The following is a 23,969-nucleotide window of genomic DNA, read 5'->3' as shown; positions in this document are numbered from 1 at the left end:
ATGCCTGAGAGGGCTTTTTTGGGTTTCTCTCTTGGGGTGAATAAGTGATGAAAGGGAGTGAAATGTGTCTTGTAAGACTTTAGACTTCTGGAGAGGGGAGGTATGGGCTTGAATGACCCTTGATTGGAGATGACTATGTCACATAAAGTGAAGAATAGTGAGGGGCAAGGACTGCCTCCTGCAGATGTGAGGTATGTAGGGTGATGAGGTAGATTTCTACTTTAGATAAAGACACTATTGGGTGCAGCCAATGCAGTAGATGGCCTGCTATGTGGGAGATGAAGTTTTGCCAAGGTGGCCAAATTCATAGGCCTCAACCAAGTGGGCTTCAATTTGGGATTTAAATGGGGGTTTGGTTAGGGTTTGAGATGCTATCAAGCCCAAATCCAATTTTTCTTGACCCAATCAAATTTTCAAGGTCTAAAAGGTTAGATAATGATGTCATAACAAGAATTTGGTGAATTAATAGCATGTGAAAGTGATTTAATTAAGTGATAAAATACAATGCTGAAAAACGGATCAAAAACGGTTTGGAGACCAACTTTAGGTTTGGGGAAACCGTTTAGGGTTTAGGTTTCAACTAAGTTTTTGGGGTTTTAATTGGATTACAACCATTTAGGATTTCACTAAGGTTGAAATCCTCTTTGATCTAACTCAATTTGGTTGATTAGATGAATGAATAGGGTTTTGCTTAGGTGGCATGATCTCACACCTTAATTCCTGTACAATCCATTTCATAGTTCCTCTTTGTGACAAGTGTCCAAAACTATTCACTAAGTGTGGATAAGATCTTTCCAAATTTTCAAATAAAACTTTCCTAACCAATTTGGACATTCAATGCTATGATTTTAAAAACACTGTGCTAGGTGCTACTATTAAGGTTACTATTCACTCTGGGAAAGTGAAAAATAAACTTTATACTATAAAATCCTAAATATTGATACAAACATAACTATGTAATTTATTTATGAAAATTCAATTCCAAAATGCCTCAAAAAAGAAAAATGCATTTTCGAGCAAACGTATCGTCCGAAAATCGAAAATGAGATTACTTCGCCATAAAACCCTAAATAATAAACTGAATCTAATGGTGCATACCATAAAGCATTCAAATAGTACTTTTAACTATCTCAAATAAATAAAATCATACTTCTGATACCATAGTGAGTGATAACGCTGACTATATTGACAAACTAAAACCTATGTAATTAGTCAAATTGTGAAAACTTACAGGGTTTTCAAGAGATTCTTAAAGCCTATAAAAATTCCACCGTTGAATTTCTAGAGGATTGTTACACAGCTACTTGAAAAAATCTATTTCCTTGTCATCTTTGATTTGGTTTTATCAATATCTATTGTATTACTTCTTAGTACTGTAAACTTCCTCTAATAACTTTTTCTATTCATAATCATGTACAGATGGAGAGGTCAATCCTTATTGATACCATGCAGCATGGTCACGTTTCTAATCATTATAATTAATTAATAAGTTCATATTAATGCTTTATAGTTAATGTTTGCTTTCTTATGCTACAGGTTTTGCAACTGGAGGCTTTACCTTTGCCTGCTATGTTGTCTAGTGATAGGTGAATACAAACAACATTCGCTTTGTTTGTTTGTTCCAAGGAGCGCATGGCAATAAAGTATAAAGGGGCCCCATTTGTGCACTATCTATGCATTTCTTATTTCCAAATTCTCAAGTTCCTTTTATCTTTTTTTTTTTTTTTTTTTTTAAATGGAATTGTTACAATACTTGCACCCATAAAAAATGGAATCACTATCTTAAGGAATAAATTATATCCTCCCAACTACTTATCTATGTGTGTTTTTATAGTCCTAATTCTCAGCTGCTGCATATGGTTGATATCATACTTAATTGATGATTTCCCATTTGATATCTTGTTTTAAATTAGCTGAATATCATGTTTTGTTATGTCACTTGATCATGCATGCAGCACCTACTCAAGGTTGTCCCTGTGGTAGGCGTACTTGCAAGGAAATGGGATTGCAGGCCTTCACTCAATGCAGATGAAGTTTTTTTTTTTTGAAACGGAGATGACTCTTTCATTACTTAAGCAAGGTTACAACGCTTCAACAGCAACAAGTTGCTTAATACAATTTGGGGTCTCCTCTAGATCATATAGATCATAATCACTTAAAAGGGCATCATTGGCTAGCTTATGTGCTATCATATTAGCATCCCTCTTAGTGTGGCGAATAGACCAAGAAACAAAAGACTTTAGGACCTTTCTTGTGTCTTCAACTATAAGGCCTCCTGTACTCCAGTCCTCTACTAGTTTCCAATGCAGATGAAGTTGATGCTATTGCATGTAATTTTGATATGTAACTTTACAATCTAGTTTTGATATGTAATTTTTATATATTTTAATTTTGTGTTTTGTAATGTAATGTAGAAATACTAAATGATATAATATGTAGTGAATTGCATTATTGCATGCATTTTATATGATAAATATTGAATTTCTTTATATATGTATGCATTTAATAAAAAAGGTAATTAGTTGTTTTATATATATATATATATATAAAATATGCTTTTCAACATTTTTTCAACATTGTAATAGTATATAGGATTTTAGACTAAAAAAAATGCTTTTCAGCATTAATAATATAGGCTTTTGTATTAAAAAAAAGAAAAAAAAATATAATTCTATTATCAATGCTATTACAACATGAACTTGGAGAAAATTGGGAATGGAATTAATGGACAAGTCATTGAGAACATAATGCAAATTCTAAAGCAAGCAATAGACTGGAACATTGCATTTAATACAGAGAAGGGAATAAAGTGCCCAGACTTTGGCAAAGATGGCATAGTGCTGATCTAAGGGATCAAACTGCTGGATTAAAGACGGACCTGATGCTATTTCCAATTTGATTTTGGCTAAGAAACTTTCTGGTATTGATTATGATGTTCAACTCTTATTGATTTGCAATAAAAATTCCATTGAGGTTGTAAAAAAAAAGTGTCAATTAAGAAAAATCTTAATTTATATGCTCAAAAATATATAGGACACTATTATTAATTAATTTCACAAAAATTATATTTATTCATCTCGGGTATCAAAGTCAGTCCTATCCACTATTGTTCAGGGTGTGATCTCCCGATCACAAGTCCCATCATTCCATCTTCTTGCAAGTAATTCACCTATTTATTATGTAAAAGATTATAATAGGGTACTTCAATTGTTTTCCCCAGAGATTAATTTCCCGGAACTATGCAAATCTCTTAATTACCATGCATTCGTGGTTATCTTAATCTTTATCCCTTATGGCAGTAGCTACCTTTAATTTGTTTTCTTCCTCCTCCTGATCAAATTGTTGGTTTGACTGAGTTTTATTGTTTATTTTCAAGGACAATGCATGATTTTGGTTAAGACCTTTAACTCTTAGGATCATAACATTCTACTACACTTCTGAATCCAACATCTACAGTGACCCACTCTATACACACTATCCCAATAGTAGCATTTTCTCTGCTTTACTCACCTATTAATATTCAAGGACTTAACACCAAACCCACATATATAAATATATATATATATATATAATCAAGATATTTTAATTTAGCTTATGGGTTACCCTCTTCATCACTCAAATTCTTCACATGGTTCATACTTTGATACCAATTGTTAATCTGGGCTATTTTGGATTCGAGATAAGATGATATGGTTTTAAATGAAAGATAAAAGTTAAATAAAATATTGTTAGAATATTATTTTTTAATATTATTATTGTTTTGAGATTTGAAAAAGTTGAATTGTTTATTATATTATGTGAAAATTTAGAAAAGTTATAATAATGAGAGGAGATGAAGCGCTTTCCAAATCCAAACGAGTCCTTAATTAGTGACTCAAAAAGCCCTAAAACTACTGGATACCAGCTTAGTTAAACTTTTAATCTCGAGGATGATAATATATATATATATATATATATATATAGACGGACTAGCAAGTTTGGCTCTACCTTCTGCTGAAGTAAGAGACTAGTTGGTGGGGAGGTTCATCTTCATGATTTTGCCAAGGGGGCGAGGATTCGACTATGTTCCTGATTGAAGGTTTTATCGAGAATTATCAGTGGTTCATTCGACAATCATCAGCTAGAGATTGTACCTAATGTAAAGTATGACATTTTACAATAGATGACCACGATAAGTTATGAAATAGCTTAGACGTTGATCTGTTGCCCCAGTCTAGATGACAATCAAGAAAAAACATAAAGAACTTACTAGAAGTTTTGAAAACATGACCAGGAAAAGCGTGAACGGCGGATAGACTACACTGATTGTCAAGTCGTGTATAAATGAAAAAATGGTCAATGCTTGGTGCCTTCTTGCTGGTCTTAATCCTTATGAGATTTGAAAAGAGAGAAGTTATAAGTGCATGGGCTGCTCTTCTATAAATATGGCCCTTACAGCGCGCCTCAACATGATGACCCCATTTCATTACTAGTACCTTGTCATGGACATATTCTTAAATTTTCATGGTAGGGCAAAATCATTTGTGATGTGAACCCCAATCGACTCGCTTTGAGACCCAATAACAATATTGGAAAACCAACCCAAAAAAGTTAAAATCAAGTCTACGGATAGAGAATCTAGACCCGTTGAGAACCCGTTTCAAGAACTTAGATTATATTAAAATCTAGACCTATTGAAGAACACGTTTCAAGAACCCGGATTATAAGGAGGAACGCCATAAAGGTTGTGATTTACCTTTGATAAGTTCAAACGTTCAATCAAAAACAAGAGGAGTAAACTCAACTCACAATGAAAATTCATCAATTGTCTAACCTTCTCAAATGAGACTACAACTGATTTAAATAACAATCCTCAAAACCCTAAGTGAGCCATGGGTACTGTAACGAGAACAGTGTCCAGGCTACAGTACTTTTAAAACCCTAGTTCACTTTAAATAATAACTTCCCAAATATGCCCTTGGCCAAAATACAAGGCATTCCCAAAAATCCTAGTTCAGTAAAAATAAGATATATGTGTAGGCTGACATCCTCAAGCCTACTTATTCTAAACTAATAAAATAAGCTCTTTTATTGAAATAAATAAGTCCAAGGCCTTCAATAACAATAAGACCAAGTCGTGTCTTTCGTAACATATCACGTGGATGAAAACTAGATCTCCTCTTCTCAAGCTTGTCTTCAATGTTGGGCTCTTGCTAAACACGTCTCAAGTGGATTGCACCCCCATCCATGCATAGCTTCCTTGATCTTCCTAACTCTTGATGTTATAATTAATCCATTTAAAATTTGCAAAAGATCTTTACGACTTGGTTTACTTTGGACCCATCAATTTGGCTAATCACGAGGGATTTCAGTCCCACCCATTGATAACCAGTCATTCGCATAACTAGTTGTGCACCGGTGCAATGCCCCAGAAAGTTAATAATTTTCAATTCTGTTATATATATATATATATATGATTGTAGGGTTTTTATTAATGTAGCGTTTTTCAATTTCAAACAGTAAAAACTTAAATATAGAGGAAAAAAGACAGAGTTACAGAGGAAAGAATATCAAATATTCTAAAACTCACGAAATTTAAATTTTCTAATATATATTGACATGACGTGTAACACCCTGGCATGTTTTATTAATAAAATCATTTTTAGAACTTCGAAAATCGATGTGCTACTAAAATTTTATTTAAAAACTTTTATTTTTAACAAAGTGTCTGATATAAAAGATTTCATAAATAAACAAGTCAATTTTTATTAAATACTTAAAATTCAAAAGAGAATCTGCGAACACACTTATTTAAAATCAATAAGACTTCATGCACTTATCAAAATAACTTATTAAATTGGAAATCATCAAGTTAGCATAACATAAACAGTCTAAGCCTTGCCTCGCCTCCATGGCCAAGTCTTGTCTTGCAACTCCATATCCTCATAAAAATCATCACTTAGGGAGGTTAAAACATAAAACATACAAAATTGAACATAATACTCAATAAGTAACACATCATTCAATATACATAATAAATATAAGGTTTCTTGAAAAATATGTATACTCATAAATACATGCATAAATATCATGAACATGAACTTATCTTTCACTTGTTATAGACAGAGTAAATATCATGATTAATTTATAAGGTATTTATAAAATGATGATATTTTCATTTTCACTTGGGTATTTACGTGAACATGAACATGATAAGGTATTTATTTATTTTTTATAAATATCATGACACGTTAATCACTCGTGAGTTTATCCAATTATTTATGACCCTTCAAATTTTATAAAGCTTAAGCTAGCGACTAAATTAATTCAGTCAATTAACGTACGTTAATTCTCATTCTTAGTCCAAGAGAAGCATGTTTTCGGTTCATATAAATATATATATATATATATATATTATTTAGATTTTCTAATGGGTTATTGGTTTTTATAGTTGGACTTGATCGGGAGCCACCGATACATAGATCAGAAGTTAAGTCGTTGATGAATTAAAAAACTAGGTTTCGCATTCATGACCGATCGAGTCCCCAGTATGTTATGTTATAAACTAAATAGTAGCCAACATATCTAAATAAAGGAACCATTAGATTCGCCCATAAATTCAATTTATTTGATTGATATATTCAAGCAATTTTTTTTAGAGTTATGCTATATATAATTACTTTTGTCTACTTTTTATTTTATATTAAAAAAATAACACAGTCAATCATATTATTAGAGTGCGCAAAGAATACACAAATGTGATTACAGAATTTTTGATATTTTTAAGATCCAACCATCAAAATTGTGTTCTATTAACATATTTTAATTTGGATCCATTTAAATGGTGAAAATTGAATGAGGGTTGATTCAATCATCAAATTTTTCATAAAGTTGGCAATGTGTCATTTTTTATTATACTTAGTGTTTGAATTATAACGTATTTTCCCTAATTGTTTTATACAATACTAAGATAAATTGAATGAGTTTATGGTTTTATATTAAACAGAGTATTAGGAGCAATATTAGGGCGGCTTCAGGATGACATTTTTCACAGGTTGATAGCCTTAATCAAGCACATGATGCCTCAAACCTTGATAATCTAAAAATGATTTCTTATGCGCGCACATGCACCTGTATCGGATTTCAGGCCCTCCAGCATGCACAAAGATAGATAGAGAAAGAGAGACAACATTTCTTGTGATCCAGTCAGGTTTACGTACGATTCTGTTTATATTCTATTGGTTGCATATCTTTCAAATATAAGATTGTGTTTCTAAAAGCGAATCAAACTCCATTACCCAACAAAACAAACTTGTGTTCATTGATTTTCACAAACTCTTGACTATCTTTTGACTCTCACCAGGCCAATCACTATACATGATATAATAGATATTGTTTTTGGCAAAGGACATGCATAAAGAATCTTGATCATGATCATGATCTTCACTTTTTGATCTCTCACGGTCTTGATGATCATGAGTACGATCGAATGCTCTTTGAATATTTAGTTCTATGTCTTTAGCCTAAACAGTCTCAGTAGTTATGAACCATTTTGGACGTTTTATCTGCAGAATAAACACCGACAACATTACTTAATTAGTTACAAGAAATTAACTCCTTGACACAATCATGATGAATCGCTAGTTGTAAGAAATTAAGCTGTCACGTAAGATGACAAGATAGTGTTCGGTGTAGTAGTACTGGTGCCCATGCAATCATTTTCTTTACTTAGTTAAGCAATATTAAGGTTAATAATTTTCTTTATTGACACACGAAATTAGTTCTGATAAGAAGAATATTTTCTCTTAACCATATTTTTTGTCACGATATATATATTTTCATCCTAAAAGATCTTGTAGTGCGTTAATTACCTTGCTGCTATATCGATAAGTTATAAATATTAAAGAGTATTAATTTTTTAATAATTTTACATGCAGTTGTGGAGTATACAAGTGTTATATAATCGCTTTTAAAAAAAATGAAATCTATTATTAAAAATTAATTTTTTTTCGTGGATTCTATATATATATATTTAAATAATGATAGGCTTACTACCAGCCTCCTAATACTTTTTTACTATTCTTTTTATTTTTTAATTTTTTAATTCTTTTGTTTACTTTAATTAATTGTTAAGGAAGCAATTATTAGTTAAGTTGTATATTTTTTAAATTTTTTCTTAATGATTAAGAATGTTAAAAAAATAGTTGAGAGAAAATAATAAAAAAATAAAAATTTCAAATACACTAAAGTAATAAAGAGGTGGTAAAATAGTAGCAAATGTATCATTATCTTATATATTTACTCACTTTTTTCATTTTGCAAGTATCATAAAGTCTCTTGATTTATTTATTTATTTTTAATTATAGTAGATCACAGGATCAGAAGTGGTACTGTGTATACATGACCCGGCCCGGACGGTAACAAATGGATCGAATTCTACAAACAAACTATTCTTCATGCGCATGCTTAATCGATCGTCCGTATCGTCGATGTGTATATATAATATAATATATATATATATATATATATATAATATCTACATGATCTCAACCCTTAGATGAAATTATTGTTTAAAGAATGGGTCTACCAATGATTTAATTAATGGGATGTCAATGTGATTTACTAACTTTTCAGAAATGTTCTACTTATGACAAAGATAATTAAAAATATTATCAAGCTAGCCAGAAAAATATATAGTACTAGAAGTTGGAAGATATATATATATATAGAAATGATATTTGTAGTTATGGTTATATAAGTACTGCGTAGTTTTTTTGAAAAAAGTGAATTAATACCGAACTCACATAAAAAAAAATTAATTTTTTAATGATAAACTCTACTCTTTTTCAAAATAATTGTACGACATTTATACACTTTACGACTGTATGTAATATTAGTCTAATCTATATATATATATATATATAATATAGATTAATAGGTTGGAGACCCTTGACAGCACTAGTACTCTTGCACATGTCTATCGCTTTCACCAATTCCAGTTTGTCCGAATAAATTTTTTTTAAGAAAAGAAAGTAGAATAAACATAGTTTCGGTTGTTATCGTAGAGGAATACGTCATTTTTATTGAAACAAACAGCTAGTAATTAGGTAGTACATATTAATATGCGATCGAACAGCTAGCAAAATTGCACAAAAGCAATATATCTCGGCATGCTTACCGGCAGCCCGGCCCTTACGTTCCATTCATATTCTGAAAAGATTACTAAGGGCGGTGCATTTTTTTCAAAAGAAATGGATTTTACTATTATAAAATTAATTTTTATATATAAATCTTATATATATTTAATTTTTTTAAAATAATTATACGACATTTAAATATTCTATAAATAAATATCATTTATCATATGAAAATTTACTAATTAAACTAGTTTAGGGTCGGGTTTCCTTTTCTTTGACCTAAAGAAAATGAGATTTTATTTTTTATTTTTTTCTAATCCCTCTTCCCTTTATTTAAAACTTTTCCGAGGGTTAAGTTATTAGTTAAAAATTAAAAGAAGAAACGTTAATTAAAGATTGTTTCGAAAGAAAATGTATAATAAAATGCAGCAGATATGATATGGATAGAACAAATTGATCATAATGGGACAAAGGACTGATCTTTATAACCGGCTAGCTGTTAGTGTTCACTAGGCCAAAAAATAGAAAAAATTGCAGCCGTTTTAAATGAATTATATATAAAATTGTATATCAAAATTATCGAATATATAATTAATAATTTAAAAGAGAGACGTAGATGAAATGTATTCGAAGAAAGATGACAAATTACATTATCCCTTTCCAGCCATGCATATTCAAGTTTACCATTTCAGCCCTCGCTCCTCCCCCTTTTATATACGAACCTTCTCACCCCTTTCTCAGTCCCCCAAAACCCGGTCTCCACTCTCCGGCCTCCCATTTCAAAGTCTCTTTCTCTCCCATTCCTCCCTACGAAAGCCAGTGGTACTATATATCAAAGTTTAAATCAATATATAGAACCAATTAAGATGACCAAAGGAGGCAAGCTGCAGACCAAGCTCAAGTCAGTTCTCAAGAAATGGAACTCCTTCAGCAAGCAAAGCCGTCCCATTGCCTCTGTTGGGGACGATGCTTCTTCCATCATCTCTGGAGACCATCTCCACCCCGTCTACGTCGGCAAGTCCCGGAGGCGCTACCTCGTTAGCTCGGACGTGGTCGACCACCCGCTCTTCAGAGAGCTCGTGGATAGGTCTTCCAGTACTAGGGGCGACTCTGAAGACAGCACCATCAACGTTGCCTGCGAGGTTGTTTTGTTTGAGCACTTGCTCTGGATGCTCGTGAATGCTGATCCACAGCCTGAGTCTCTGGATGAACTCGTCGAGTTTTATGCTTGCTGATGCTCGTGAAATATGCATGGTAACTTAATTGTGGTGATGATCACTAAAATGACCAAAGAACAGCGTGGTATATAGATGTAAGGTTGGGTACTGATTCTCGATCTCTAATCATCCGTACGGTTATGATATATTATTTAGTTATAGATCGTGTAAACTTCTTAATGGTTGAGAAGAAATTGAAGGTAGAGAAGAGCGGCGGTGTTTGTGATCGATTGAAAGGTGAGGATTAACCCTTCTGACTCTGCAGGCTAATCTCTTGGCCTGGTGGGAATAATTATTATCAGTAGACATGTCGTTGTTGTTTTATTTGTACTTATAATAAGATAATGTGTATTTCCTTGTTCTCCATCCTTTTTTTCCTTTTTCTTGCCTTGGTTTTTTCCGGTGATCTCTTTTCCCTTATTCTTCTACTTCTTCTAGCTTCTTTCTCCTTTTTTTTTTTTTTTTAATTGAAATAATTGTATATATTGATTTATTCTACTGTCTACATTACCTTTTATATGTCGTTCAAGCGCATATATACTACTATATTCGAAAATTTTCAACATATTAGATTTTAACTTTTTCACTTTTGAAGATTTCACTCATTTATCAGTTTTTAATGGTTTGAAACCAAGCCAATACATAATATTGAAACATTTTAATATAGTTTGTGTCGTCCCATTCGTGACGCGAACTGGTGACATGCCCTAGTCTGATCCAATTGCATGTTAAAGGCCTAATAATTAATTGATCGTCTTAAAATTGTTAGACACTGAATTGGTTAACTTTCAAAACGACAAAATATTAACAGCGCCAATATATCTCCCACAAAAACTCGAAAGATGTGGTTGTTAATTAATTGCAAGAATTGCTAAATGAGCGCTAATGATTATTTACGGAATGAAATTATATGACCGGTCATGTGGATATTGAAAGGGGTTGATTAATCATATGGAAATTTTGTCAGTGATCAATCCCCTATCAACATATATATATATGACAATTCTTGAAGTGCCTAGCCATAGATTGGGATGATGATCAGTATATATTTCTCTGTCTGTACGTCCTCCATTTCGAAGTATATATCGAAGATCTGTCAATGAAGCAAAGCCACCCACATCAACATTTTTGGGAAAAATCCATCAAGGGAGTCGATCGTGTGTCACATGGGAAGTGACAAAATCACATAATTCTCTTGTCCCATTTTTGTAACAAAAATTCTATTTGTAATCACTTTTATGTATTCTTGTGTACACTCCACTAATGTAATTAGTTGTCTATTAAAAAAAATTGATATAACCAATCACATTAGTGGAGTGCACAAAAAATATACAAAAGTGACCGTACTTAATATTACTCATTAAGTCGTGCAGTAGTGTTTGATGGCATTAATGGCCCGAGGCCTGGTTGAACTTTAACGTACCCCCTTGCTTTTCAATGAAACCTGCACCAATTATGGTGCATGGAATGTTCTCATCGGGGTTTAGGGGTTAAAATGTCAACTCAACCAGCTTTGTTTTGTGGTAGGGGTACTGATATTTCATTATCACCCAAAAGTGTAGCTTTTTTATCTCTTCTCTTGTCTATAACCCCATGAATCATATGACCAAATAAGACAGAGATCAGAGGGAGACAGCGCATAAAGCAGCATTTTCTAAGGTGAAATATTAACACTTCGCCTTTTATCAAACATTTTCTAAGGTGGAATAACATTTTCTATGGTACAAACCTGCAAAAAGGTCACTTCTTCAAGAACAAGGGCTAGCTTGCTGCTGAAAAAGTCCATATATATTCTGAGGCAGCAAAGAAGTCAACAACTAATATTAATTAGGAGGCTGTACCCGCAACGTATATAACCCCACTGGCCGGTTCATATTAAAGTTGTGTGATTATTATATTGAGACATATAATATTGTTGATACAAATTAACAAACGTAAAGTTTGGTGTGCTCATGATTAGCTAGTTTGCTAGCGGCAGAGATGCTTTTGCACTATATATATATGCATAAACATATAAGCGGCCTATTTGTACATGTTTTGCTTTGGTGGTTGGATATAAAAAAGAGTTTTTTAATCAAGCTTTTCGATCAAGAATCTAGACTTCTATATAGCAAAGTAGAAGGCTTGCATAAATTAACTTGTTCCATACACGCTTTAGTACCTGTAACGCGGTTTGCAAGCTTGCATTGCCACCCTATAAAGTTGTGCCTTTTTGGTTTTCCACTTATCTGGTATTATTAATAAAGAGAAGCTTAAAAAAAATCTGTTTTGGAAGAGAAATTATACATAGAAGCTTTACACTATACACCTCTATCTAATCAATATGCAATTTATCGTTTTGTTATTTTATATTAATGCTTTAATATGTGTTTATTTAAATAAAAGAGCAAAAATGATAAATTACAAGTTAATTAGGTGGAGGTGTCTGATGTAAGATTTTCTTGTAGCATTTCTAGTTTTGGAATTTACAGGTGCCCATAATATAGTATATATAATTTTCTTAGTTTTGGTACCTCCAATTAAGGAAAGAGAGTAGAATTTAGTAAGTCATATAATTGTATGTTAAATTTCTTCTATTTTCTTTGTTAGATGCCTCTTAATTTATTAGGACTACATGTTCCATGATGAACATAAATGATTGCCTTTAAAACCATTGACTGCCCCAACCCGGAAGAAGGCAAAGATTGTGATTTGGAAACAACAAATTGCAAAGGTCAACCTCCCCTGAATAGAGGACACCTATATAGAACTCAAGGAGGAAAGAAGATGATCATGCTTGTGTATGGTGATCTAGAAGGCATCACCATAATACCCTTTTAGATGGTGAACAACAACACAAGGAAAGGTGATGGAAAGGAAGGAAAAGGAGGCTCTTTCGGGCAACAAGTTGATCACCCCATGTGAAATATGATGAGTCGTCTTATAAGTCAAATTGATTGAGGATTGGAATAGATCACCTTGTTGAGAGGTGGTTTGATTCCTGTTGAAAAAGCGCCTTTACAAATTGTTAGGTCGAACAATAGTTATGCCGCTCGAGTGAAGCCTCAGATAGATTGTTGGATCGACAGTTAGCTTGAGTGAGATCCAAGTAGAGAGTTCGCTCAACATGATACTCGACACTTAGCTCGAGCAAGCCTAGCCCTAATGTTCATTTGAGCCTCACTTGACACACTGCTTAAGCGAATGTCCATAACCTAGGATTTCGCTCCGTTTCAATATAAATACATGTTATTTTCACTGAGATCCTTTTGTAAGAATTATGAGAGTTCATTAGGTGTATTGGGCTCTGGGATTGAGGATTTTGTGATTGATCTCTTGTACTCCACCTTTGTTGATAGTGAATTCATTGAGACTGACCTTACCAGTGGATGTAGGCTTACACTGAGCCGAACCACTTAAATCTTGGTGTATTGTGTGTGATTGTCGTTATTTAATTTTGTTTTACTTCGTCTATTCACTTTAAATTAGCCGTTGATAACCAGTGAATCTCAACAAAATGGTATCAAAATGTAGGCTCTATGGAAGATCTTGAGAGATAGCTATGGCAAATTTTGAAGTTAAGAAATTCAATGGTGATCAGAACAGTTTCAATTTATGGCTTATCATGATGAAGACTTTGCTCCATCAACAAGATTTTTTAAAGGTATTGGATGAGAAGGTGTCTAATGATTCTCTTGCACCGTTAAGAGAAGAAGAAGAGAAAGCACATAATTCTATTCTGTTGTTATTGTCTTATGGAGTTTTGAGAGAGGTTGCTAATGAGGAGACCGCTGCTAGTCTTTGGGATAAACTTCAGAGCCTATATATGAAGAAATTGCTCACAAATTATTTGTTTCTGAAGCAACGGTTATACACACTTAAAATGAAGGAAGGTACTCCTATATCTGAACATCTAGATGAATTTAAGAAGATAATTATGGATCTAAGGAAAATTGACATTAAGGTTGAAGAAGAGAACCAAGCCTTAATTGTTTGTGTTCGTTGCCTATGTCGTTTGATTATTTTATAAATTCAATGTTGTATGGTAAAGATACTATTTGCTTGGCAAGTGCAAAATCTACTTTGAATTCTAATGAATTGAGAAACTAAATTGAATTTGAAGGGCATGGATAATCAAGCTAGTGGTTTGTTTGTTAAGTGTTCCTCTAGTAGGGATAGATCCAGTGAGAGGGGTTTAGAGAAGAGCAAGACTACATCTAGGGGCAATTCACATTCAAAGTTTAACAAAAAATAAATAAAAAATGTAAGGTGTCATTACTGTCACAAATTTGATCATTACAAGAATGAGTGTTCTAGACTGGAAAATAAGGAAGAATGTACTAATTCCTCTAACGTCGTTAGCGTTGCTCATGATAAGTCTAATGGCTCAAATATTGTGTTAGCAAGTAGTGGTTCTAATAGTTGCTTTGGTGACAAGTGGGTTATGGACTCAGCTTGTACTTTTCATGTGTCCTAAGAGAGACTAGTTCACTTCCTATGAGCCAACCAATGGTGGTTCCATTATGATGGGGAATGATACTACTTGTGAATTGGTTCAGTTAGGATTACAATGTCGGACGGGATTGTCAGGACTTTGTCTAACGTCTAAAATATCCCAGATTTGAAGAAAAATCTTGTTTCATTGGGTACTCTTGATTCTTTGGGTTTTTTAATACATTGGTGAAGGTGGATCTATTAGGATCAGTAAGGGGTCCATGATTGTAATGAAAAGAGATAAGAGTAATGGTCTCTATTTCCTTCAAGGTAGTACAATGACAGGTGTAGTTGTAGTGTCTGTTTCAAATGATCTAGACTCAGACATCAACCGTTTGTGGCACATTCGTTTGGGTCATATGAGTGAAAATGATATGTCTATTTTGAGTAAGCAGGGTCTGTTGGTTGATCAGAAAATAGGAAAACTTGAATTTTGTGAACATTTTGTTTTGGAAAACAGTGCAGGGCTCAGTTTACTAAAGGGGTTCATAGAACCAAAAGTATAGTGGACTATATTCATTCTGATCTTTGGGCCCCATCTTGGGTTCCATCAAAAGGTGGTGCCCAGTATTTACTCACATTTATTAATGATTACTCAAGAAAGGTTTGTGTTTATTTTCTGAAACAAAAGAGCAATGTATTTGCTAACTTTAAACAGTGGAAGGCTTTGATTGAAAATTAGACAGGCAAGAAGGTAAAGCGACTTTGAACTAACAATGGCATGAAATTTTGCGGAGGTGAGTTTGATGAATTCTGATTCTAATAATGGTGCATAGGCTGAACACTACAATATAGCTATTGGTAGACAGAGGAGGCAGATTAGGCTACCTCAGAGATAGGCTCATGCAGACATGATGATGTATGCACTTACTACGGCAAAGAACAGTGATGGTCAGTAGCCTTCTTGTGACACACTGGATTTTTTTCATACGGAACCTTGTTTACATTTTTGTAAGGATGATGATTTTTGCCTTTGAATTTTTTATTAAGTGTTGGAAGAGTTCATTATGCCTTTTTATTTATTTGTTAGGATGGGTTGGATCTTTTGGTGTATGGTTCTCTAGTTCACAAGAGGGAAATAGAAGAAATAGGCCCATGGAATTTGACCCTTTGAGGAATTAGGGTTTTGGAAGCCCAAAGTTGATCCCTAAGAGTGGTGAAGGTGCCACATGGCATCAGTTTTTTGTTTTTCTAATAGCTCATCATTTGAAAACTAAGAAAGTAGCAACACATGACACTTATCCAACATGCATAGAGGTTCTAGAAGGCATTGAGTGGATGAGGCAAATAGAGAGTGAAATTCCCAACGTACCCCTGTAAAACCATGAAATTGTCTACCAATTTCCTTGAACAAATAACTTAGTTCTCAATTATTAAGATTATGAAACGAATCAAATACTTTAAAATAAATAATCAAACTTGCAAAACAGAACGATTGGTTACGAAGGGAAACCCTTTAAAGAACTCTTTAAAGGTAAAATCCTACGGGGCAGCCAAACCCAGGAAAGTCAATCTTATTATTTGAAGAACAATTACAAGCAATAATCAATTACAAAACCTTTGCAATTCGACTCTCTTACTTGCCTAGACAAATGACCCGTTTGTCTTCTACCGCAGTAGCAGCCACAACCTCTGGCGATCTTCAAATGTTGACTTCCCTTCTGGAACTCCAGAGGCTGAAATCCAATCGATGTTCCTTCACACTCAAAACATGATCATACTCAAGAAGATATGAAAAACCCCATGAAAATTCTCAAGTGAATTTTCTCTCATGAACACTCAGAATCTTCTCTGTAAAATTCGTGGCTTGAAGTCCTTAAAAAGATACAAAACCGAATCCCTTTAAATAGAAAGTCTGGAAAGAGTTCTAGTCGCAATAGGACTCTGCTGACGGTTAGCAACAGACGCGAAAACGTGTTTCGACGAACTGCTAACATTTCGCGATAATATCTTCTGTTATTGACTAAACTCTGTTCAAAAGAGTTCTAGTCGTAGTAGGACTCTGCTGACGGTTAGCAACAGACACAAAAACGTGTTCCGACGGACTGCTAACATTTCGCGATAATATCTTCTGTTATTGACTAAACTCTGTTCAGCTTTCTTCTTGATAAATACCAATCTTCCAGAACTCGATTTTAACCTCAAAGACTTATCTAAACAACACCTAAAACTTCTAGATAGACTCAATATTGTTTAGATACAAATCAATACTTATTTTACATTCATCCAAATTTAATTAAATAATGATAAGATGAACCTTATCATTCATCCAAATTTAATCAAATAATGATAAGATAAACCTTATCATTTAGTCATCTAATCCTAGCCAATTTTTGCCTTTACAATCTCCCCCTTTGGCGGATTGGTGACAAAACCAACTTGATGAATGTCTTGCATATACAATCTTCCCTTTGGTGGATCGGTCACAAAACCAACTTGATGAATGTAGTGTGTACCTAAGAGAAAAACAACCAGCAGACCAAGATCTCGTGAAAAATATCTTAATACAGTTATGATAAGAAATAACATAGAACATTCCTTGAAACTAGTCCCAATAATAATCAAAAGTTAGATGTAATGTAAACCGACAAAAAGAAAGTGTTCTAGTCATCATCAATAACCATGTTCAATACTTAGTTCTCCCCCTCAATATTCTGCTGCTCCCCTTTTTATTTTCAGCAAATTCATTAAACTCTCACTTACTCAAACTCCCCCTAAAAATCATAATATCAAGATATTCTAATTTGTTTTTCTCCCCCTTTTTGTCACTAATCTGACAAGACACAAAATAGAATAAATATCACTTATGTGAGCCAATATGAAGATACTAAGAAAGACATGATGAACAACTCACATGTGTCTCAATTTTTCATGGATTAAATGCACATGATGTATGAGCATGAATGTATGGTTAAACAATGAGCAAAGATTGAGACAACTTGGTTGAGACAAAAAAACAAACACTTGGTGGGCATTCCATAAAAACCGAATGACAAAGGCTAAAGACCCACTCAAAAACCGTCTTCAATACATGCATAGAGTAGGTATAACAAAAAAAAAAAACCATTGAATTTTTTTATAATTTTTTTTTTTTATAAAAAAACAACAAAAGGGCAAGTAACATGCTTAAATGCATCTTAGTTCAAACATAGTGTAACTCACAAAACAAATTCAATAAAGTACACCATTTTATTTGCAACAATCACTATAGATGTTCACTCCTCATAAGATCATCAATGTCAAAGTTCATGTGAGTGTGTGAGTGAGTATACTTATAACAAAGCATTTTTATGAACTCATTTCTTCAATATTTTTTTTTTTTTTTGATACCTTTGTTCATGAAAGATAGCTTCTTATAGATGCTCACGAGAGTTTGTTGCTTCACCTTAAAAGTCAAACTTTATGCTAGGGCCTAGATACATGAGCATCTCCTCTAAACATTAGTTTGTACACCCCCTTTTTGTGTTCATGTTTGTTGCTCATCTTTTTCCATAACGATTAGAGCAACGATTTTTTCTATAAGAACTTTAAGGTGGTAGATCCGTGTAGGGTGTTTGTCTTTTTCCGCAATGAATTAACACCGACTTTTTCTATATGGATCAACTCTTTGTGTTTGGCAAGAGGTGAGCTCTTTATTGATGTGCTAGGTTCAACTAGTATTAGCCAATTCAAGGCATGAACTCCCTCTTTGATGAGCATCTCATTAAATGATGTGAACTTTAATTATATAAAAAAAACATACATATAAGTTTCTCACTGTGCATTGAAAATGAACTTTGCCAAGATAATCCATAGGATTAGTATGCACAAAGTGAATTGCACAAAGTAGAGAGATGCATAGGTTCAGGAATTTATTAAGTGAGAACACAAATGCTCAAATTTTGACATATCAAGCATGCACTTTCCTTAAAGAAAAGTTTTGAACAAACTAGAATTTTTTTATATTATATTTTTCTTATTTAAAATTGAAAAACAGAAACATAAAACAAAACAGAAAAATAAAATGCATGTCCTAGGCTAATGCAATAATATAACGGATGCAAGAGCATGCAAGTAATCCTATCCATTAATGTGACATGGCATCCTCTTTGACCACCCATTTTGTTTTAAATTTTGGCCTATTCTTTTTATCAACATCACTTTGTATGATCTTTTCTTTATTTTGAAAGCAAAAATCTGCTATTTCACTAATTTTGAGACTTAAAAAATTGATTTGTTGACTCATATCACAAACTTGATTATCTAGACTATTTCCTTTCCTTTTTGGATTTCTTTCACATCCATTTTTCTTCACTTTATTCAAGTTAAAACAATTTGGTCTTATATGACCAACAACACCACAATAATGACAAATAGGAATAAACTTACCTTTGGACTTACCTTGGTTGGGCTTCTTTGTCATTGATCTATCATGTGAGGCTCTTGAAACATGAGTTGTATACACGGCCTTCTTTGGAGTTTCCTCATCTTGACTTCCTTTAACAAAAATGAAATCTTTTGATGAGGTGGCAGCAGATGATGAGTCTTTAAGTTTCATACCTTGGGAAGTCATATACCCCAAACCCGTGCGATCACAACTAGATTTTTGAAAACTCAGCATCTCTTCTAGTTTCTGTGTTGCTTTTTTTTCTTGAACCTTTTCCAATTCCTTTTCTAATGCAATTTTTTGATCCCTTAATCTTGTTATTTCAATATCAGAAATTTTGAATGCCTTAGACAAGTTATTTTTCTCACTCTCCATATTAGTGAATTTCTTGTACAGCTTCTTGTTGAGTTTCTTTAATTTGATCACTTTTTCACACACATTATTGTAAGCTTCTTGTAAACTCAACTCATGATCATCCACAACTAGAGCAACCTCCGAATCACTATTGTCATCATCACTTTCAGATTTTGTTAGCTCAATATCAGAAAAATCATTAACAACAGTAGAAAAAGCCACAAAAGTATTGTCATAATCAGATGATGAACTTAAAGTTTCAGATTCTGAACTATCACTAAGTGTGACATTCAATGTTTTTCCTTTACTTTTCTTGAAATTTCGACATTCAATTCTTATATGACCATAACCAGAACATTCATGACACTTTATTTTATCAGATTTATCTTTATTCCATTTTTCAAAATAATTTTTCTTTGCAGAAAATTCTTTACCTCTTTTTTCCTTTCCACTATACTTTTTATTAAACATGAATTTTCTGAACTTTCTTACTATGAGATCTATATCCTCATTGTTAAAATTTTCTTCATCAAAAAAATCATCTTGATTTTCTTCTATAGTTTTTAAGGCAATAGACTTACCTTTTCTTGCTTGAGGAAGTGAAAATTCATACGTTTGTAAAGAACCTACCAATTCTTCTACCTTTATTGCATCAAGATCTTTACTTTTTTCAATAGCGGTAACTTTGGGTCGAAATCTTTCAGGTAAAGACCTTAGAATCTTCCTCACGATCCTTGAATCCTCCACCTTCTCGACGAGAGTAAACCTGGAATTCACAATATCATTCAGTTTAGCATAAAAATCATTAAAATTTTCGTCTTCCAACATTTTAATCTCTTCAAATTTTGAAGTTAGCATTTGCAATTTTGAATTTTTTACTATGCTTGTGCCTTCATGTGTAACCTCCAAAATATCCCAAGCTTCTTTAGCAATCTCACACATGGAGATTCTTTTAAATTCTTCGGAGGATACCGCCATGAAAATAGCGTTAAGTCCTTTGCTATTCAAATTGCAATTGTTGATTTCATCTTTTGTCCAAGCATCTATAGATGCCTCGGGTTTAGTCCATCCTCGTTCAACCAAATGCCATGCACGTTCATCTAAAGACTTGAGAAAAGCCCTCATACGAACTTTCCAATAAGCATAGTTTTCCCCATCGAAATATGGTGGAATGTGTAATGACGTCGACATGATCTACAAGGGCACGGATCACACTCGAATGAGTGAACCACGCTCTGATGCCAATTGAAATTCCCAACGTACCCCTGTAAAACCACGAAATTGTCTACCAATTTCCTTGAACAAATAAGTTAGTTCTCAATTATTAAAATTATGAAACGAATCAAATACTTTAAAATAAATAATCAAACTTGTAAAACACAACGATTGGTTACGAAGGGAAACCCTTTAAAGAACTCTTTAAAGGTAAAACCCTACGGGGCAGCCAAACCCAGGAAAGTCAATCTTATTATTTGAAGAACAATTACAAGCAATAATCAATTACAAAACCTTTGCAATTCGACTTTCTTACTTGCTTAGACAAACGACCCGTTTGTCTTCTACCGCAGTAGCAGCCACAACCTCTGGCGATCTTCAAATGTTGACTTCCCTTCTGGAACTCCAGAGGCTGAAATCCAATCGATGTTCCTTCACACTCAAAACATGATCATACTCAAGAAGATATGAAAAACCCCATGAAAATTCTCAAGTGAATTTTCTCTCATGAACACTCAGAATCTTCTCTGTAAATTTCGTGGCTTGAAGTCCTTAAAAAGATACAAAACCGAATCCCTTTAAATAGAAAGTCTGGAAAGAGTTCTAGTCGCAGTAGGACTTTGCTGACGGTTAGCAACAGACACGAAAACGTGTTCCGACGAACTGCTAACATTTCGCGATAATATCTTCTGTTATTGACTAAACTCTGTTCAAAAGAGTTCTAGTCGTAGTAGGACTCTGCTGACGGTTAGCAACAGACACGAAAACGTGTTCCGACGGACTGCTAACATTTCGCGATAATATCTTCTGTTATTGACTAAACTCTGTTCAGCTTTCTTCTTGATAAATACCAATCTTCTAGAACTCGATTTTAACCTCAAAGACTTATCTAAACAACACCTAAGACTTCTAGATAGACTCAATATTGTTTAGATACAAATCAATACTTATTTTACATTCATCCAAATTTAATCAAATAATGATAAGATGAACCTTATCATTCATCCAAATTTAATCAAATAATGATAAGATAAACCTTATCATTTAGTCATCTAATCCTAGCCAATTTTTGCCTTTACAATCTCCCCCTTTGGCGGATTGGTGACAAAACCAACTTGATGAATGTCTTGCATATACAATCTTCCCTTTGGTGGATCGGTCACAAAACCAACTTGATGAATGTAGTGTGTACCTAAGAGAAAAACAACCAGCAGACCAAGATCTCGTGAAAAATATCTTAATACAGTTAGGATAAGAAATAACATAGAACATTCCTTGAAACTAGTCCCAATAATAATCAAAAGTTAGATGTAATGTAAACCGACAAAAAGAAAGTGTTCTAGTCATCATCAATAACCATGTTCAATACTTAGTTCTCCCCCTCAATATTCTGCTGCTCCCCTTTTTATTTTCAGCAAATTCATTAAACTCTCACTTACTCAAACTCCCCCTAAAAATCATAATATCAAGATATTCTAATTTGTTTTTCTCCCCCTTTTTGTCACTAATCTGACAAGACACAAAATAGAATAAATATCACTTATGTGAGCCAATATGAAGATACTAAGAAAGACATGATGAACAACTCACATGTGTCTCAATTTTTCATGGATTAAATGCACATGATGTATGAGCATGAATGTATGGTTAAACAATGAGCAAAGATTGAGACAACTTGGTTGAGACAAAAAAACAAACACTTGGTGGGCATTCCATGAAAACCGAATGACAAAGGCTAAAGACCCACTCAAAAACCGTCTTCAATACATGCATAGAGTAGGTATAACAAAAAAAAAAAACCATTGAATTTTTTTATAATTTTTTTTTTTTATAAAAAAACAACAAAAGGGCAAGTAACATGCTTAAATGCATCTTAGTTCAAACATAGTGGAACTCACAAAACAAATTCAATAAAGTACACCATTTTATTTGCAACAATCACTATGGATGTTCACTCCTCATAAGATCATCAATGTCAAAGTTCATGTGAGTGTGTGAGTGAGTATACTTATAACAAAGCATTTTTATGAACTCATTTCTTCAATATTTTTTTTTTTTTTTTGATACCTTTGTTCTTGAAAGATAGCTTCTTATAGATGCTCACGAGAGTTTGTTGCTTCACCTTAAAAGTCAAACTTTATGCTAGGGCCTAGATACATGAGCATCTCCTCTAAACATTAGTTTGTACACCCCCTTTTTGTGTTCATGTTTGTTGCTCATCTTTTTCCATAACGATTAGAGCAACGATTTTTTCTATAAGAACTTTAAGGTGGTAGATCCGTGTAGGGTGTTTGTCTTTTTCCGCAATGAATTAACACCGACTTTTTCTATATGGATCAACTCTTTGTGTTTGGCAAGAGGTGAGCTCTTTATTGATGTGCTAGGTTCAACTAGTATTAGCCAATTCAAGGCATGAACTCCCTCTTTGATGAGCATCTCATTAAATGATGTGAACTTTAATTATATAAAAAAAACATACATATAAGTTTCTCACTGTGCATTGAAAATGAACTTTGCCAAGATAATCCATAGGATTAGTATGCACAAAGTGAATTGCACAAAGTAGAGAGATGCATAGGTTCAGGAATTTATTAAGTGAGAACACAAATGCTCAAATTTTGACATATCAAGCATGCACTTTCCTTAAAGAAAAGTTTTGAACAAACCAGAATTTTTTTATATTATATTTTTCTTATTTAAAATTGAAAAACAGAAACATAAAACAAAACAGAAAAATAAAATGCATGTCCTAGGCTAATGCAATAATATAACGGATGCAAGAGCATGCAAGTAATCCTATCCATTAATGTGACATTGCATCCGCTTTGACCACCCATTTTGTTTTAAATTTTGGCCTATTCTTTTTATCAACATCACTTTGTATGATCTTTTCTTTATTTTGAAAGCAAAAATCTGCTATTTCACTAATTTTGAGACTTAAAAAATTGATTTGTTGACTCATATCACAAACTTGATTATCTAGACTATTTCCTTTCCTTTTTGGATTTCTTTCACATCCATTTTTCTTCACTTTATTCAAGTTAAAACAATTTGGTCTTATATGACCAACAACACCACAATAATGACAAATAGGAATAAACTTACCTTTGGACTTACCTTGGTTGGGCTTCTTTGTCATTGATCTATCATGTGAGGCTCTTGAAACATGAGTTGTATACACGGCCTTCTTTGGAGTTTCCTCATCTTGACTTCCTTTAACAAAAATGA

At 33.2% G+C, this 23,969-nt stretch overlaps 1 protein-coding gene across 1 annotated transcript; it reads left to right on the top strand.

Moving 5' to 3' along the window:
• Positions 1–9,847: 9,847 nt before the first annotated feature.
• On the top strand, positions 9,848–10,699 carry LOC122306907 (auxin-responsive protein SAUR76-like). Its single transcript, XM_043119476.1, has one exon. It carries the CDS (start codon positions 9,983–9,985, stop codon positions 10,349–10,351), a length of 369 nt encoding a protein of 122 aa, XP_042975410.1. The 5' UTR covers positions 9,848–9,982; the 3' UTR covers positions 10,352–10,699.
• Positions 10,700–23,969: the final 13,270 nt, after the last annotated feature.

This window comes from Carya illinoinensis, chromosome 4 (assembly GCF_018687715.1).
Source record: "Carya illinoinensis cultivar Pawnee chromosome 4, C.illinoinensisPawnee_v1, whole genome shotgun sequence".
NCBI classification, from domain to species: domain Eukaryota; kingdom Viridiplantae; phylum Streptophyta; class Magnoliopsida; order Fagales; family Juglandaceae; genus Carya; species Carya illinoinensis.
The sequence above is the reverse complement of the archived record's forward strand: the minus strand, read 5'-3'. Positions and strand labels throughout refer to the sequence as shown.

Coding starts and splice junctions, on each gene's coding strand:
- LOC122306907 (XM_043119476.1), top strand. CDS start 9,983: ATGACCAAAGGAGGCAAGCTGCAGACCAAGCTCAAGTCAGTTCTCAAG.